This window comes from Meyerozyma guilliermondii, genomic scaffold, assembly GCF_000149425.1.
Source record: "Meyerozyma guilliermondii ATCC 6260 scaffold_2 genomic scaffold, whole genome shotgun sequence".
Taxonomy (NCBI): Eukaryota; Fungi; Ascomycota; class Pichiomycetes; order Serinales; family Debaryomycetaceae; genus Meyerozyma; species Meyerozyma guilliermondii.
This window is the reverse complement of record NW_001809799.1, coordinates 1,391,160-1,409,081: the sequence shown is the minus strand read 5'-3', so window position 1 is coordinate 1,409,081 and position 17,922 is coordinate 1,391,160. Positions and strand designations below refer to the sequence as shown.

At 45.7% G+C, this 17,922-nt stretch overlaps 10 protein-coding genes across 10 annotated transcripts; 4 read left to right on the top strand and 6 right to left on the bottom strand. All coding sequences in view use genetic code 12, as the record gives it.

Annotated features, from left to right (window-relative positions):
* Positions 1–608: 608 nt before the first annotated feature.
* On the bottom strand, positions 609–2,423 carry CRZ1 (DNA-binding transcription factor; the record flags this gene model as incomplete). Its single annotated transcript, XM_001486277.1, has 1 exon — positions 609–2,423. One exon carries the CDS (start codon positions 2,421–2,423, stop codon positions 609–611), a length of 1,815 nt encoding a protein of 604 aa, XP_001486327.2.
* An 896-nt stretch (positions 2,424–3,319) lies between these two features.
* On the bottom strand, positions 3,320–4,564 carry TRM12 (Trm12p; the record flags this gene model as incomplete). Its single annotated transcript, XM_001486276.1, has 1 exon — positions 3,320–4,564. The coding sequence occupies one exon, from the start codon at positions 4,562–4,564 to the stop codon at positions 3,320–3,322; it is 1,245 nt and encodes a 414-aa protein (XP_001486326.1).
* A 280-nt stretch (positions 4,565–4,844) lies between these two features.
* Positions 4,845–6,038, top strand: PGUG_01996 (uncharacterized protein; the record flags this gene model as incomplete). Its single annotated transcript, XM_001486275.1, has 1 exon — positions 4,845–6,038. The coding sequence occupies one exon, from the start codon at positions 4,845–4,847 to the stop codon at positions 6,036–6,038; it is 1,194 nt and encodes a 397-aa protein (XP_001486325.2).
* Positions 6,039–6,496: 458 nt separating this feature from the next.
* On the top strand, positions 6,497–8,254 carry UBP1 (ubiquitin-specific protease; the record flags this gene model as incomplete). The annotated part of the gene is made up of 1 exon (XM_001486274.1): positions 6,497–8,254. The coding sequence occupies one exon, from the start codon at positions 6,497–6,499 to the stop codon at positions 8,252–8,254; it is 1,758 nt and encodes a 585-aa protein (XP_001486324.2).
* Positions 8,255–8,319: 65 nt separating this feature from the next.
* Positions 8,320–9,219, top strand: PGUG_01994 (25S rRNA (uracil2634-N3)-methyltransferase; the record flags this gene model as incomplete). The annotated part of the gene is made up of 1 exon (XM_001486273.1): positions 8,320–9,219. One exon carries the CDS (start codon positions 8,320–8,322, stop codon positions 9,217–9,219), a length of 900 nt encoding a protein of 299 aa, XP_001486323.2.
* Positions 9,220–9,366: 147 nt separating this feature from the next.
* PGUG_01993 (glucose-induced degradation complex subunit) lies at positions 9,367–10,836 on the bottom strand (the record flags this gene model as incomplete). The annotated part of the gene is made up of 1 exon (XM_001486272.1): positions 9,367–10,836. The coding sequence occupies one exon, from the start codon at positions 10,834–10,836 to the stop codon at positions 9,367–9,369; it is 1,470 nt and encodes a 489-aa protein (XP_001486322.2).
* A 371-nt stretch (positions 10,837–11,207) lies between these two features.
* On the bottom strand, positions 11,208–13,250 carry PGUG_01992 (uncharacterized protein; the record flags this gene model as incomplete). The annotated part of the gene is made up of 1 exon (XM_001486271.1): positions 11,208–13,250. One exon carries the CDS (start codon positions 13,248–13,250, stop codon positions 11,208–11,210), a length of 2,043 nt encoding a protein of 680 aa, XP_001486321.2.
* A 119-nt stretch (positions 13,251–13,369) lies between these two features.
* Positions 13,370–13,918, bottom strand: RHB1 (putative GTPase; the record flags this gene model as incomplete). The annotated part of the gene is made up of 1 exon (XM_001486270.1): positions 13,370–13,918. One exon carries the CDS (start codon positions 13,916–13,918, stop codon positions 13,370–13,372), a length of 549 nt encoding a protein of 182 aa, XP_001486320.2.
* A 293-nt stretch (positions 13,919–14,211) lies between these two features.
* PGUG_01990 (uncharacterized protein) lies at positions 14,212–15,555 on the bottom strand (the record flags this gene model as incomplete). The annotated part of the gene is made up of 1 exon (XM_001486269.1): positions 14,212–15,555. One exon carries the CDS (start codon positions 15,553–15,555, stop codon positions 14,212–14,214), a length of 1,344 nt encoding a protein of 447 aa, XP_001486319.2.
* An 804-nt stretch (positions 15,556–16,359) lies between these two features.
* Positions 16,360–17,859, top strand: PGUG_01989 (uncharacterized protein; the record flags this gene model as incomplete). The annotated part of the gene is made up of 1 exon (XM_001486268.1): positions 16,360–17,859. The coding sequence occupies one exon, from the start codon at positions 16,360–16,362 to the stop codon at positions 17,857–17,859; it is 1,500 nt and encodes a 499-aa protein (XP_001486318.2).
* Between the last annotated feature and the right edge of the window lie 63 nt (positions 17,860–17,922).

The following is a 17,922-nucleotide window of genomic DNA, read 5'->3' as shown; positions in this document are numbered from 1 at the left end:
ACACCGCAACAGAAGTCTACCAAAAGAATATCTGCATTACTACATCGGTCCGGTACTCTATAATTCTTGATATACATCAGTACTGATACTTGGAACTTTGATTCCTTGGTGTTCTTGTGTTCTTGTCAACCCTTTGGATCCTAAATATCTCTTGGGTATTCTTGAAGTATTCATAGGGTATTTTTTTGAATATTCTTTGAGTATTCATAGGGTATTTCTTTGAGTATCCTTGGATATTCAGCTGGCGAATTCTTGACAGCGCTCCATTCGGAGCCGACAAACAGGCTAGTCTCAGAGCTCACAAACCAATTTTGGCAAAGCAAATGTAGCATTCTCCTTCTGAATATCTCTTTCACTAGCATTCAAAATGTTACTGAAAGGGATATCACATTCTCAAGAATAGCATGTGCTCCACCAAGTGTAATCTCCATATATAGGGTAGCTTGATTATTGTTCGAGTATTCCTTGAATATTCCTGGGGTGTTTCTTGATCACTATTTCAGCATCCTTGTGTATTCTTGGAATATTCCTCAGATATTAAGTATTCCTTTGTATTCCCTGGTATTCCATTTTGCACCTCTTTACTTTCTGCAGTTGTCTCTAAACGTCTAATCCGGCGGCGATATAGCCACCAGCGGCACCGAGCCTGCAAACATGATGGTTTCACGCTTCAATCCCCCCGGGAGTTCGCTGCCCCCTTCTATACCGTTCTTTCGGTCTCGATCGTCCTCTTCCAAAAGCGCCTTGATACAGTCTCGGCCAGCCTCGGTTTGGAAATGGCGCCGTAAAGCGTCGGCTCGGGCAAATTTACGACCACAGCCGTAGGGTGTACCGTCTCGAAGAAACCCGCGGCACAGAAACTTTTTTTCTCCCGTATGTAAATCCTCATGGCGCTTTCGATCGTGCTGTCGAGCAAATGCCTTGCCGCAAACGCTGCAAACAAAGGGCCGCTCGTTGGTGTGGGTGCGAAGATGAGACTTGAGATTATATGGTCTGGTAAACCGCTTATCGCACAAATGGCACGAGAACAACGACGGGTGTTTTTGCACTCTTCGTGGAGCCAGGTTCTGCAGTGCTAATTCGAGCATTTTTGTGCGTGAAGGAACCTTCATTTCACCATCTTCTCCCCGAATACTCTCGTACGGAGATTCGTAGTCGTCGCGATCGCCGTCGTTTTCCGAGTAGTCGTCTTCGTCGTAGACAGAAGGCAGCCGCAGCGACAGGCGCAGATTCGGTTGCAGCTGGCGCAGTTGCAGACGCAGTCTCAGGCGCAGTTCCAGCCGTAAATGATGAGCATGTCGGCGGCCCCGCTTCATAGACTGGAATTCATCGGGACGCAACAACGCATCAGAAGCAGTATCGGAAACCGAGGGAGATATGGGTGAGGGATTTTGGAGATGGTTGTGATTTTTCAGGCTTTCGTTGGGGCTTTTGGTGGAATTGTACAGTGAATGCGACGAGTTGCTGAAGAGCGAAGGGGTTCGAGCCGCCACTTGTTCGGGTGCCTTTTGCACCGAGATCTTTACCTGCTGCAACTCGTTGTACTGGAGGTTATTTTCCGTCAATGGACCACTGTGAGAATTGTCGATGGACGAAGACGGCGCTTCTGCTGTCGCGGAAGTCGAACTTCCGTTGTAGCGGGTATCTATGGTTTGGCTGGCAGACGGCGGGCTCGAAAGGTAGTCAAATCCGGCGTACGGCATGCTTTGGTAGTGGTCTCGAGCATTGTAGTTTTGCTGGAGTACGGCCGGCTGCTGGGGAAAGTATTGTCTGTCGTTAAAAAACTGGCTTTGATTGAGACCGGCAAGGTTGGTGGTGGAAATGGAGCCTCCAAGAGCAATTTCTGTGTCGAAACCGCTAAAATCACCACCTCCTCCGGCGTCAGAGTAGGTGTGACTGAACTGCGATACTGCGTCCATATACGGACTTCCCGGGTTCAGCGACGCATCGCTGTATAAAGAATGCGATGAGTAGGCACTGGGCGACTTTGGTTGGAGAAACTGCGACTGGGTTGCGGGATGGAGCAGATTGGAGTGATTCGAAATCAGATTGGAATTCAGATTCGAGATCAGATTCGGGATCAGATTTGAAACCAGATTGGAAAACAGATTCGTATTCAAGCCCATCGAAACACTTTGGCTGTTTCCGGTGCTCAAGCCGGCGCCGTAGTATTCGGGCATGAACCCCGGCCCGAGTGGTCCCGGTTGGGTTGGTCGCAGATTAGATGGTAATTCCGGAAGCGTTTGTCGGTTGTTTGACGTGGGGGGAGGCGGAGGAGTGTTACCGTCAGGTGTCTGTTGGTCGGAGTACCGAAACGAATTGCCATACTGCAGAAATCCATCTTGAAAAGGGTAGTTGGGATCTTGTTTCGGTATTCCCGGCGGCGACAAGTCAAGCATATCATAAAAGTCTTCGTCAGCCATTGTTGCTAGTCACGGACGGCCGGGCTTTGAAATTTGATCGCTAGTCACGGACGTATTTACCGGCTTTTTTGGTGCAAAGCCGTGTGGACTGAATTATTATTATTCCAAACGGAAATCTTTCCCGGTTATTTCCGGCTCCAAAAGCTGCTCAGTTGTTGTGCGTGCTGAGAAGAACGTATGTGCCAACTCTGGGATCTTTATATCAAATAAAACGTGAAAGCCACGCGAATGCTAATTACTTGTTTCTGAAATAGTTTGGTTTAAAGGCGGCGCAGTCACGCTGACGTGCTTGTCTGCAGGAACGGCTGAAAAAAATTCGGCGGATGAGAAAGCAGACCGAGTTACGAGCGGGGTTTATGGTGGGAGGATGGCGGGTATTAGGGTCGGGGGAGGGCAAAACGAGCAGAAAAGGGGAGATTTAGAGTTGTGATGGATTTGCCTTGGTGTTTGGGTGTATATGCATGATGGGATTTACTGTGGGCCGGATGCTCGATCGGGTGCGGACCTGCTTCCGATACGCAAAAATACGGGCTGAGCCTGGTCATTGATGGATGCAGTGAAACTGATGCAAGATTGACGTGCTTGACGCAACTTTGACGTGAGGAGATGCCTTGCAAATTAACTTGGCATACAATTACCAAATAACTGATTTCAAGTATTTGAGAATTGGTTCAAGTTGATTCTGTAATTTATGAAATCGGTTTGGTACTTCCGTCCTCAATCCCGTCTATTCTTTCCTCTTTCATCTTTTCTTATTTTTTTTTGGTGGTAGACATATTTCAGTCTTCTTTTTTGAGATTTTTCATTTCTCCAAGTCTGCCTCTTCACATCTATTATTCACTTGTGTCTACACTTCTTCTGTCTCTTCTCTTAATTTTCTCTTTCCGTCTTTTTTCTCAATTCTCATTTTTCTTCGCTTTTACATCCACAACTATGTGCCAAATATCCGGGGCAAATGTCTTCACCTTTTCCACATGTTCCACAGTGCCAAACTGGACCCCCATCTGTTTGGCAAATGTGTCAATCTCCCCTATATGTACGTTTTCGTGGACATGGATAGTTGTAGAAATTGAAGATTTCGCAGCCAAATTTTTCGCTGCGCTCCACGAATCTCGCGATGAGGGAAGCAAGCCAAGATTGATATGGCGAATTTTCGGATTGTTCAAAACGCTTAGTCGGTCCACGGCGTGTATATTGCTCTCAGCAAATACAAATGCAGTGACTCCTTCTTTTCTGAGCTGGTTAAAACGATCCAAAGTAAATTCATCTTGAGACTGAAAAATTCTTAGGTTGTGACCATTAGCACTCAAACCCCTCTTGAGACCCTCAATGGACCACGGATTGAGTTCCCAGCAAAACACAGTTGCCCCATTGTGCAAATAAGACAAAGCAAAGTACCCAATTCCAGCATACATATCAATGACAAAATCGTCTTTTTCGCAGCCAAATTGCAACACTCGTTTTTTTTCCTTAATATTGCCTCGAGAAAACATGGTAAACCGAGGTGCCCATTCCTGGTAGATTCCATTCTGGACAGCAGAGCACCAGAACGCTTGGTCGAAATCCTTTTTTGTAGGCTCGTTGAAAATTTTGTCATTGGGTTCCGGTCCAAAATCGCCAAAAACAGGTGTGATAGAAAACGGCCGCCGCATGACGTCATCGTTTTGAATTGGTTTGTTGATGGCTATATGGGTATATTTTGCAAAAAGCTCATCTTGCAAGATATACTTGAAGAAATCCGGTCCATATTCCGACAAAAATTCATTCCATAATTTGCACCCAAAACTGTTGGCTCCAAAGAGAACCATTGGCTTGTATAAAGTCCATGTTTTGGGACAGGTTTCTATTAGTTGTGGTTCTGCAGACACAATTGAACCTCTGGAGCGCAAAAATTTCTTTAAAAGCCGCTGCAATGGCTGCAAATGGGCAAACTCGTCTTCTTCATAAGTTCCAAATCTCACACTACCTCGACACCCGGTCGTTAAAGATCCGAGGGTAATATCGAGGGTATTATCGGTTTTGCAATAAATCCAAAATTCTCCGTTGTGGTTCTCGACCTTTCTGCGTTTGCTGACGATGGTCCCTAGCCGCTGCTTCACCGTGCTGATGTCACGCTGGTCATCGACAATCACCGCCAACATGGTGGAAACCCATCGCGATGACTTCCAGTACACCAGACCCCACGAAAGTTTCCGGTACGCGCACGACGTGGTGGGTATCGTCGAACTGCGAACTCGTGAGATCAGCGTGTGTGGTGGAGTATCACTACGGATCAACAGTGACGATTGAGGAAGATTGAGGCATTTTGTTAGTGCGGACGCCTGGAGGAATCGTGTGCTCGAATTTCAGTGGTCAAAGACTCCTGCTATACCGATTTTGACAGCAAAAACTACAAAGGTCTCCGTCTTGAATTCATCATAAATGTCTCAGGAGGGTTCAATTGGAGCCGGAAGTGACTCCAGGTCCAGCGGAGAAGCGACTACACTGCCCAGCGATACTAAAATGCTGCCTTTGACCACAGCATCAACGGCGGATCAGAGTGCAAATGGGGGCGATGAAATTGTCGAAAAACTTGGAAACATGACAATTGCCCATAATGGAGGTGAAGTTGCGGTTGCCAGTGCCGTGAACGGCGGCAGGGAGATTTCCAACACCGTTTTGTATGTGGGAAACATCCCAAAAACTGTTAACGAGCAGTATCTTCATGAGCTCTTTGACAAGACCAAGTCGGTCAAACTTCTCCATGACAAGAACAAACCCGGTTTTAACTATGCATTTGTGGAATTCGACACCCGGGAAGACGCCGAGAGTGTTCTTACAGCATTCAATGGTTCCGAAGTTGGCGGAAGTTCCATTAAAATAAACTGGGCGTACCAACTGTCAACCATCAGTACATCCTCAAGCCCAGAACTGCCTCTCTATACCATTTTTGTGGGCGACTTGTCGGCGGAGGTTGATGACGAGACGCTAGGCAAGGCATTCGACCAATTCCCGAGCCGAAAACAGGCCCATGTGATGTGGGACATGCAAACTTCGCGATCTCGAGGATACGGATTTGTCAGTTTTGCAGACCCTGCCGAGGCAGAAAACGCATTGGTAACGATGCCGGGCCTGTTTATAGGTGGCAGAGCCATCCGCTGTAATTGGGCATCTCATCGACACATGTACCAAAAGAAAAATACCCGACCACCTCCCAAAAGATCAGCATCGGCCGGCGCCACAACTCCCCCACTGCCCTACACCGCCCAAGGCTACCCTATAGACACCAACAATGGCGGGCGCAACCCTCAGCCACAAGCGCCCAAGTCATTTGAAGTGGTTTTGCGCCAGGCTCCAAATTGGCAAACCACGGTTTATTTGGGTAATATAGCCCACTTCACCCACCTGTCGGACCTCATACCCCTCCTCCAGAACTTTGGTTTTATCGTCGACTTCAAATTTCACCCCAGCAAAGGCTGTGCTTTCGTCAAATACGATTCCCACGAACGGGCCGCTTTGGCAATTGTCCAACTAGCGGGCTATTCCGTTAATGGCCGCCCACTCAAATGCGGATGGGGACGAGACCGACCAATTGCACCTTACCAAGGCTTCAGATACGGGGCCGGAACCATATAAATAGACGTAATACCTATGCATTCAAAAACGGTTCATGGCGTCCTGCACATGCGCCGATGAATTCGTTTTCGTGATCTCGGTGAATTTTTGCCAGAACAAACTTGACATAGAAATACAGCGTTCGTGGTCCCCAGTGATCTTGAACTGTTAGGTTTTTTTGAAACATATGTTTGATACAAGGGTCCCGTTCATCCTATTTCCGGTGTTTCTATTAGTATTGATTGCGATCTCTCCACTTTTCTACCTCATCTATCAAGTTTTGTTGCCTTATAAATCGTTTATTTGGGCATCTGCCAACAGCGTTAGTGCTACCACGTTCATTGAAAAGGCCTTCCACAACTCCAAGAAAGCTTTCTGTCACCGCAGCTGTCATTTTTGCTACTTTTCTCGTCGGCAAAAGATACAAATACTTATTGCCATACCTTGTTCCGCCACCAATATCAGACTTGTTGGCGTCCATGACCTCTTACGGCTTTATGACCCGGTCCAATCTTTCGGGCGCTTCAGGAAGAACCACAAAAGAAACCCGGTTTGCTCTCAAAAATGGCGGTGAAATCGGCGGAATATCCAATGATGGAAACACCTGTTTTATGAACTCGGTAATACAGTCTTTGGCTTCTTCCAAGGAACTACTCCGGTTCATCGACTCCTACTTGTACCCAGACATCGAGGTTGAAAACCTGCAACCGGTCAAATCGGTGGTTCCTCGTTCGGATTTGGTGTTCACAGCGGCTCTTCGCAAACTCATAGAAAACGTAAATGGCTGCTATGGTACTCGAGGTAAGGAATTCAGCGCCAAGCCGCTTCTCAACAAGATGCCTAATGGTCCCAAACAGAACTTTTTCACAGGATACAACCAGGAAGATGCTCAGGAATTTTATCAGTTGGTGATGAATTTGGTGGAATCTGAATACAAAAAAGCCAGTAATATTCCCAAGCAAATTGACGAGAAGGGATCCAAATTCATAGACATCTCCTCGGTGGCCAACTATGTGACTGGCTGCGACCAACTAGGAAAGACTCTTCCAGTATACGTTCCGGCGACTCATGTGGATCCAAATATCGAAGATGCAGAACACAAAGCATTCAAAATGAACTTGATTACTCCAGTCGATGGAGTATCTGCTGAGCGTATTGGGTGTTTGGTGTGTGGAGAGGTTGGAGGTATCAGGTACTCGGTAATGAGTGGTATTAGTTTGAACTTGCCTCGCAAAGAATCGTACTACTCGAGCGTTTCGTTGCAAGAATTATTGGACGAGTGGATTAATCCTGAGATCATAGAAGATGTCAACTGTAATCGATGCGGATTGGAGCAGACAAAACAGTTTTTACAAGAGAAAATCACCGAAGGTACCAACGAAAAAGTTGCTCAGCTGTTTAAATCCCGTCTTGCTGAAATTGAAGCAGAACTCAAACAGCCCCATATCACCGACGAAGTATTTGAGAAGTTGAGCATCAAGCAGATGATCCGCAAAACCAAAAAATCCAAGCAGATATACATGAGTCGTCCCCCAGCACTTCTTTCGCTCCATATCAACCGGTCGGTTTTCGATCCCAGAACCTATATGGTGGTGAAAAATTCCAGCAATGTTGAATTTCCGGCAGTGTTAGATTTGTCGCCGTATGTGGTGGAGCCTCAAGATGTTGATCTTGATGCCAGAATGCCGTTCAGGCGTGGAGATGCTCCGCTTGAAGAGCCAAAAGGAGACGAAGACGAAGACGGCCAGGCCAATGGAAACACACACATCCCCAAGAATCCCGAGCTTCAGTACCAGCTCAAAGCCGTCATTGCACATTACGGAACCCATAACTACGGCCACTACATCTGCTACAGAAAACACAGAGGTACGTGGTGGAGAATCAGCGACGAATCGGTGTACGCTGTGACTGAGCACGAAGCTTTGAACTCTCAAGGAACATTCATGCTTTTCTTCGAGTACAACGATAATGAAACGGAGTCGCTCCAGGAACTCACAGAGTCGGATCTCGAGATGGAAAGGGAGGTTTCAGACTCGAATAACAGCCGCAATTTGCAGCCATCCGGACCTAGTTTCCGCGCCGAAGACGAAGACGACGATTTGTACGAAAACGACAAGTCGGATTCCCTTGTCGAGGACGATGTCTCGATGGAAAGTGGTGTAGTTAATGCGCCCAGCACAGCAGCCACCGAAGACTTGGAATACACCAATGGGGAAGAAAGAGCGTTCCATATGTGAAATTTTCGAGTTTGGTTTGCTCCTGCAGATAGCCGTACCCCGGTTTTTCGATAAAATTTCACGAGATGGCCTTCTCGATGGCCAAGAAAGGAAAGGCGTCCAAGGGGCTCAAGGCCTCATTGCGACGATTCGAAGAAGCCGAGAAGCTCAAGAAGAAGCGGGAACATCAATTGGCGTCTCAGAAAAAATTTGAAGCTCAGAAAAAAAAGTCTATAAGTGGTGGTGGAAAAGCCCAGTCAAATCAGAAAGGCTTTGTACCTTTTAATACCGAAAACACAGTCCTTTTAGTAGGCGAAGGAGATTTTTCTTTCGCCGTTTCGGTTGTCAAAAATAATCATGTTCTTCCAACTAATTTAGTGGCCACAAGCTACGATCGCCGCGAGATTGCAACTGAAAAATATACCACCGCAGCCAACAATTTGGAGTACCTTGAAAGCCGTGGAGTGAAAGTCTTGTTTGAAATCGATGCTACAAAGCTACCACAAACTTTGGGCTTGAGCTCAAAGAAAAATAAGCTGACGCTCTTCTCTGCTAGCCAGAAGTTGGATGTAATTCTATTCAACTTTCCTCACACAGGCAAGGGTATAAAAGATATGGATCGAAACGTACGAGACCACCAGAAGCTAGTCTTGCAATACTTTCAAAATTGTAACGAATTGTTTCCTATCGTCAATGAACGGTCACTTGACGCTGCATTTTCTGGCTATTCGAAGGCTAATGATGAACGAATAATTTTGTCAACTTTTGAAGGTGAACCTTACGTTTCTTGGGGTATAAAGGCTATTGCAAGAAGCGAAGACTGGAAGGTCCAAAGGTCGGGTCGTTTTGATTGGGATCTTTTTCCAGAATACCATCATCGTCGCACAAATAGCATGAAGGACACCACCAAGGAAGCCAGTGTCAGAGATGCTAGAATCTACGTCTTTGAGAGAAGACTCGAGGAACCGCTCGACAAAACGCAGTAATAAAAAAGGGAGTAAACTAAAAAAGGGAGGTAATAAAATGTACGCATATCTAAGCAAACTTAATATTTACTCGTATTCAGAGAATAATCAGTATATACGCTATAATCCAATAGCCATTATCCAAAACCATAATCCAACGTGATCTAACTAAGCAGGATACACCCTGTGGCACTGGTCCACTTGAAACTCCTGGTTCGTCAACGGGTCCACTATGAGACCTACTGACAGACTGTCGCCGTAGCGGAGCCCACTAGCCAACTTTTCAAAAGGATAAATATTACCATTCGGCAACATGAACGGATTGTTGAAGATGTTGGTGATCAACTCGGCATAGGGAAGATTTCTTGCGAGCTGGAAAAGTTCGGGAGAGCACACGGGGCAATGATTGATCTTGCCTAGCAAGTCATAATAGTGGTTTGGTCCACGATACTGAAGAGACTCTGGATCGAAAGTTCTGCTATCAGTCTCCTTTGGTACATCATAAAAGATCGAGTTGCTAAGATTGCAATAGCACGATTTTGTCTTTAAACTTGCCATACCCGCCAGCAAGTAGACAAATAACGGAAAGTTTTGAGATATTCCGTATAGCTGGGTGAAATTCTCAATGAAACACCGTCCTAAATTCTCCCATCGCTCAGCAGAGAGTAACTTACGGTACTCACTGTAACGAGGAGTGTTCGTCATCAAGCTGCTGGAAAAAAACAGGGCTCCAGGAAGCAGAAACGAGCCGGATGTGGTGCCATTGATAGCAACATAGATCAATAGACCTCCAATTTCCTTGAGTTTAGTGAGATTGCTCTTTCGGTTGACTTGGTCAATGACTTGGTACTTTTCTTCATTTCCATACAACGACAAATTTTCCTGGGAAAACTTGATTGCCTCGTTGATTTCCTCGTTCTCTATGAGAGAGAGAAACTTGCAGTAGTTGATCTCGAACTCAAGATTCGAGTTAATCTTCTTCAATGCATTTCTATTCTCGTTGAACCACCCTACGATCGGCGCAAGATCATGGTTGCGTACAATCAGCGAGTACACCTTGTTGAAGTTGTCAAACAAGTCGTAATCGACCAACTTCAAAAGTCGGGGATTTTGAGCTGCGAGACTTTGGAGGAGCATAATGCCTATGTTGCCGTCACTTCTTGTGTTTGTCTTTGTGAGATAGTCCACGAGTAGAAGGTTGGTTTGGTCACGGTACCAGTTCAAGAGGTTGTTGTTGTGGAGATCAAGAAACATGTCGTTGGAAGAAATTTCCGCATTCTGATCCTTATTTTCTGGGTCTGATTGAACCGGTTTGAACACCGTAAAATCCTTTATTTCGTTGAGATTATCAAACCGCGCTTCAATACGTGACTGGTAATCCTCGTCTTTGTTGATAAATGCCTGCAATCTCTTTTCAAATAGCTCAAAACCCTTGATAAGTTTGCGGACCATTTCTAATTTTATAGCCGGCGGAAGTTTCGGATTCTTCTTGATTTTTCCAATATCGTCACTCATGGACTTCTTCTGTTTCTCTATGAGTCTCTGGATCGACTTGAAATTGGCTCGAATAAGCTCCGTGGGCACTCGGAACTGCTCCAGACGAGCTTGAATATGGAAGTTAAGGGTGGCCTCACTCATATTTTGATGGTTTGACAGAAACGTTTATGAGTCTAATGTATCAGTTTGACTCTTTATAACGTGTAACTAATAATTGAGCGCTTGCAAACTTGAAAATGTGTAGAAATTTATGGAGAATGATCGGAAGTCTGATTACAGATCATTCTTATCGGCACCACTTTTGAGAAACGGACTGCAGATAAAAATGTCGCTAAATATGGTTGCAACATACATGATGGAGATGGTCAAGACAGCTGAACTGGGAGAGAAACGAGAGTTGTTTTTTTTAAGATAATGCTCTTTCATCCTTTTATCCTTCTATCCTTTTCTTTTTTCTTGTTTCTTGTTTTTTGCTTTTTTATTTTATTAGCCACTTTTGCAATATTCTATAATCATACCTCGTCCTCCAAGTCCCTAAGTTCGAATCCAGCAACCTCCTCTTGGTTCACACGAGAGTAATTCCCGTCATCTATCTTTCTCCAAAATGCCAAACTTTTCAATTTCTTAGACACTTTTTGCTTCAAATCACTTCTTACATTGCGACCCATCATGAGCCAAATGATGAACAAAACCAAGCTCATAAAGATAAGCGCACCATACCACCTATGTGGCTGGACATGCCATTTCAGTTCTCCAATGCCAGCGTTGAGACTCGTCTCGTAGTCATAATGATGGTACTTGGCATTGGGATCCGGTTCCTGAAACTGCAGTCGAGGAATTACGCCCTTTTGTTCTCCTCCATAATTGTAAGCATTTGGCGATACAGAGTGGTAAAAGCCAGGTCGTTTTAATAGAGAGGTTTCTTCTGTCCCAAGTCGAGAAAGTGTAAAGTTGTTGTAAGCTTGAACGTACTCGTCGTTCGCATACAAAATGGCTCTTCCTAGCGTCCACGAAAAAGGCAGTCCACCCACCTTGTCCACCAACTGCAACGACTGGAACCTGTCTGGCTTCTTGGGCTCCGAATCAATACCAAAGCGTGGAAACCCAAGACTTTGATGGAGAAAGTTCAAAATCCACGACGACTTGAAACAGAGATTTGCCAAGTCGCTTTCGTCTAATTGGCCCTTTCCTTTCGTTTTGCTTCTAAGTTTCAAGTCTGCAAACGTCAGTGAGCACAACGTAGACGTCTGCTTGTAGATTCGCCTGTAGTCGTACTTGAGCCCCAGGCGCTTTTCTTTCTCGTAGGAATATAAACTGTTGATTGCGTCCCAGTAACCAGAAACTCCAACAAAGTGGTTTACATCGAAGTCAAAAGCTGGGATAAGGTCGTTGAGTAGACACGAGCTGACCATGCTGCTCTCACTAAGTTGTTCACAGTTTGCATTTCCCACTTTTGGAGTGTAGTCTTTGTCAGAAATGACAGAAAAGATCGCTTTAAGACAGCCCTGGAAATCACTCGAACCAATGAGATCAAAAGAGCCTTCGTTCAAAGTAGCCGGGTAAGTATATCCCTTTGGAACACAGGGATCAGGAACAGGCATGGAAAGAAACTTGGGCTCAACATTATGTTCTTTGGCAAATGCCTCAGTGAGCTTCTTGAGGTATCTGGTATGAGCCTGATACATTCCAAAACCAAGAAAGGAATCCGAGTATACATTGTACTCTAAAGGCTCTGGTTTTTGGTACGAATTGTCCATTTTTGTCGGCAACTCGTAGAGATTTATGCGGAAGAGATTATTTTTGTGTTCTTCAATTTCTGTTGAATTTGGCTGGAAAACAACCTGGGTCGATGCTCCCCCCATGTCCAAAAGACCATAGGTTGTGTGACCCTTGCCGTGCTGGTGTTCTTCCGGGTGGTCCATAGAACCTTGGAGGTAATTGACAGCCAACCAGCCGTAAAGACCTTCGACATCTCCGTCGATAACGTTGACGTGATTTGGGCATTCTGGGAGATAAAAGTCCGAGTTTCGAGTCAAGTAGTCGCAGATGGTATCCAAGATGACTCGTTGATCCTTCAAGTCCAAAAGTCTCATTCCAGCCGTGGAATGTAGAAAAATGGGTGTTCGATGATGCTGCGATTTGGGAACGACATAGCTCGCTAGTTGAAGAAGATACCGCAAGTGGTGTTTCCCGACCTTCTGGGGACTGGAACTGAAAGTGGAGAGACCGGGTTTGATCTTTTTGTTCCATTTATGGCGGGTTTGGACTTTGGGAACCCGCAATTTTCGAGTCGATTTGTCCAGCTGTGAATCCGGATTAGAGGCTTCTTCTGTCTTTTCGCCTTCTTCTGTGTTTTTTACATCTTCTCTGTGAACAAGACGTACGTTAGGCTTGGGCATCTCGGTAAAGTCGCCGGACTTGTTGAGCACCGCAAGCGGGTTGAGCCAGTTGTAGACATAGACCCTTGACCCACTGGAGCCTGAGTCTATGATCACGATGTAATCGTAGGGGATATTGTCTTCCAGGTAAACTGGGCCCGGCTGAGGGGACTTCATGGTTCGCGGATTGAGAGTCGAGACTGGAAATATTTAGCAAAAAAATAGCAATATATAGTAATAGCAGTGTTGAAAAAAGTTAGCAAGATTTCGTAGCGGTGATTGGTGCAAGCTCGTCTCTACATTATGACACATTTCTCCTCTGGCTTGGACTTGGGGTTCTGTACTGATTCCACCCGATCGATGAGGGTTTCAAACACCGAGTTAACGTTGATATTTTCCTTCACAGACAGTTCCATGAAAGGACATCCAAAACGCTCGGCAAGCTTCAAACCATCTGAATGCTCTACCTGGCGCTGGTACTCCAAATCTGATTTGTTACCCACAAGAACAAGCGGAATATTGTCGTTTCCAATGGCATTCAAGATCTTGTCGCGAATAACTTCCACCATTTCAAACGACTGGCGGGATGAAACCGAGTAGACTAGCAAGTATCCATGGACCCCGATCAAGTGCTTTTCACTCATCATGGAAAATTCGTCCTGGCCCGCAGTATCAAGGATTTCGATAGCATATTCTTGGTTTTTGAACTCTATGGTTTTGGAAAACTGGTTCTCGATGGTGGGGTAATACGACTCCACGAAATGGTCTTCAACGAACCGGACCGTCATGCTGGATTTCCCGACACTCCGGGACCCTACCACCGCTAATTTGCGTGCTTTGGCCATGGCATGTAAGTTTCTGGGGTTTGAGCAAAGAAATTTTCCGTCCCGTGACAACTGCGATAGGAAGTAGGGAAGTCCGAGAGATACAGGAGATAAAGATAGCAAAGTAGCGAAGGGTAGAAAAGTATAGCAAAGCGTAGAGACTAAGAGGATTCTGAAGGGTAACCTCAAGTGATAGTAGAGATAGCAAATGGCAATACCAAATAGTAGATAGCAAAAGTGTAGCAAAAGTTAGCAATAGTAGATATCAGTAATAGATAGCAGTAGTTAGCAGTAGATAGCAGGTAGCATTAAGACTAAGCGGTCCACTTGATCACTTCCAAGCTGGTGACAACAATAAAAATGGTGGTTGGGAGTGTCAAAACGACATAGCCCCAGAAAAGAACAGACCCCATTTCTTGTTGGTAGATGTTGTTGAGTTGCACAATCTGTGAAAGCTGGATAGCAGGTGGTGAAATGGAAAGAATAAATGCCACAATGAGGAAGATCGGGTCGTCCAAGATTGAAACATTGATGTATTTCACACAGAGTGCAATGGTGGGAAGGAGGATTATGGGTGGAATGATCATACGAGAAATCAAAGACCCCATGACGATTTTGGTATGGTTTTTGGCAGGAGCTGGAAGGTCGTTTGAAGGGTGGAGGTTCAGGCCCAACACGATAAGAATAAGTGGAATCGATACCGATCCTAGTTGAGTGACAGCTTCGGTAAGCGTATTGTGCAAGAAAGTATCACCGAAAAATGCCTTTTGAATTGCTGGAACTGAGGCCACCAAGATGGAGATGAACATGGCATATAAGGGTGGGTTCATGAACGCGAGAAACAGGCGTACGCCTGGCAAAGCAGCAAACATTCGCCAGTAATGACGAATGAATGTAAAAGGTCGCGAGAGAAACGCCGAGAGTTTGGGTTCAACTTCCAGCGACGCATCCAGCGACGATTCACCTGGTGTGGCAGTATAGTTGCTGGTCGGCTGGGAATGATTCAAAAGCGATGCCATGGCGTCATTTGATTCCGGCGCAGGACTATTTGGTGGTTCTTGTTCTTCATCGTGAAAGACGCTTCCCGGCATGGAATTAAGCTCCAACTGCGACCGCAGTCGCAAGAGCTTGTTGTAGCCCCAGGACCATCTTAGTATCTGGCCCAACTGCTGGAAAATGAGCAAATAGAGGATACCTCTACTGGCAACCTGGTCGGAATTGTCGTTATCAATGTCTTCCCAGAGCAAATCCGGGAGGGTGTAAGCCAACGACAAAGTGAGCGACACCGGCAACGAGTTGGAATTGCCAAACACTGCCATGGCAGTGACAAAGTCTCCTTCCGGTTCGTTCAAATGCAAAAATCGAGACACCACGCGAGAGCAAGCAAACGAAATGCCGGTACTAACGGCGTAGAAAATGGGTATTATGATGATATCAGCCATTCGTTGGAACGAGAGCGATGGCGCCAACTTGGAAAACACCAAACATGGCGTGAAAAGGTCGACATTAAGCAGTGAAATGACCTTTTGTGCCGCCACATTAAGAAGCCCAACACGAGCAGCAATGAATCCGGCAAAACATATTAACACAACCTCGAGAACGGCTTCGAACGTGAGGAATGCTATCGATAGAAACGATAGATCGGGATTTGTGGCCATGAACCGAGTTTTTAAAGTTTTTGAATTTGGTTTAAAAACGGTTTAAAAAACGGTTTCAAAAATCAATAAAAGTTGAAATTTGGTAAGTTGGTGAGACCAACGACCAGGTTTTGTATTAAGTCAGTGTCCAGTGGCAAGAAACAACGAGAAAATATCCTCGAGAAAAAGCCCTGTTGTTGAAAAGATGAGTGAATTTGACGCCTCCCTCTATCTGAGCCACTGCCCTGCTTTATACACACCCGCGTGTGGTGTGCACTCCTGCGTATCTTGCACCCAATTGATTGCTTATCGCGAACGAGCTGCAGGCTCGGAGGAAAAGGAGAAATGACGCCAAGCCAAATGCAGCTTAGAAACCGCAGCAAACCAAGCTTAAAGTAAGAAAAACGCAGGGTGAAATTTGCTGCATGCGCAACAGTCACGCGCCGTTGCAAAGAAGATCTGGCTTCAGCCACGCACGTGGGTCGGAATAAAATCGGAGACGCACTGCAGATAAGAAAACGGCAACGTAAAAAATGAAATGAAATGAAACAAATTGAATGTGGAATTGGCTGCAATTACTACTATTAAGGCAATTCTGAACATCAACACTAATGGTAAAGCAACCATGAAATTTTTAATACATTGGTTCAAAAAGTTTGTCTATAACAAAAATTCAGTTCAATTGTGTAAGCATTTTTTCAAACTCTGCTCACTTACTTCTTTCTCTTTTGTCTCTCGCTTCTCTCTCTTTTCTCTTCTCATTTTTGTCCTGTATGCACACCCTTCCCCAATTCTCAACACCCGACCACCATAAACACCATAACAATGAATTCTCGTGTGTCACGCCTGCGTGGTCCCGAGCGATGGTTTGGCCAGACGCCGGACGACTCGGATGCGGACGATGCCACGAGCTCCTCTTTTGATTTGGAGGCTGCCAGCGCTTCTACGCCGCTCAAAACAACAGAAACCTCGTTTTTCTGCTCTTCGCCAATGAAAAAACTTGACAATTTACACCTCCAGGACGACGCCAGCACCCCTCAGAAGCACGGCACGGGTCCCAATCGACGACAAGATGACCCGGACGGCTTTTTGGAGCCAGAACGGACAAACGGGGCCCAAAGTAGCGAAAAGACAATCTTTCAAAATGCAAATAACGACGTCAACAACAAAAGAAATCTTGGTTTTGGCGCCATGAAACCTTTGGAAGACGAACACACAGCCGCGGATCGAACTATGGAACTTTCCAACTCGGAAAGTGATGACACAAACGTATTCAGCGAGGCACCTGTTTTTGTGAAACGGTCCAAATTGCCTCAAATGAACACTGAATCTGACCGAATATCCCGAAAAAGACAACTCGAGTCACCCGAAATTGCCAATTTCGTCACCCCATCGCACATGTCCATTTGCTCCACCTCGCTTCCTCTGACCGTTTCCAACAGCGACTCCACACCTTGTCCTCCTCATTACCGAAAACGGCTCAAATTCAAAGACGAAGGAACCCCATCAGCACGACCCAAATTGCTTAATCTTCTGCAAGTTCGAATCCTCGCCGAGATCGAAAATGAGACCGAAAAGAACGAAAACGAAAAGGAAAACGAGAACGAAAAGGACTATGGTGACCATAACGAAAAGGACTCTGATGACGAGGACGATAAAGATCACGATAACGACCACGACCACGAACACGAAAATAACGACATCCCATTGCAGACACCCATATCGCAGTCCACGCCCACCAGCTCGCGCCAACCAAGCCCTCCAACAGTCGCTTCATTTACAGAATTTGGTCCCGCAATCAACGGCTACGCTTTTGTCGGCGTGGCTCCAAAACACAATTATTACACCTACAAGACTCCCACACAAACTCCATCGCAAACTTTGAAGAACGGCTATGTTCTGAACAATTACACCATTCTTGGTGAAGTTCCAGTGCTGGCAGCAGGGTTGATGGATGAGTCAGACACTCACGTTGGAGACCAACGAATTGGCGACCCGTACTTGGAAACAAACGAAAACACAATTCGAGACTGGTACTTTGAACACACCAATGAAATCCGATACCCTCTCTTTTCTCACTACAATAACGGCTCCATAACCCCGGATACAGCATATAAGGAATGTCAGGACTCGAGCCTCGTTCACCACTTTTACTCTGCAATCCTCGAAGACGATGAGCTGTTGCTTTCGCTCCTTAAAACAGAACGTGTTCGTTGGCACCCAGATAAATGGAGCGGCCTGAAGAACAACCTACACGTAATCACCGCCCTTAGTCTGACGCTCAATGCCATGGTCCAAGAACTAGCAAAGCAACAGGACCGCTGACCAACACTGGATAGACATCACCACAATACCATCAGATGACAGTAATTATATTAAAGACTCGTA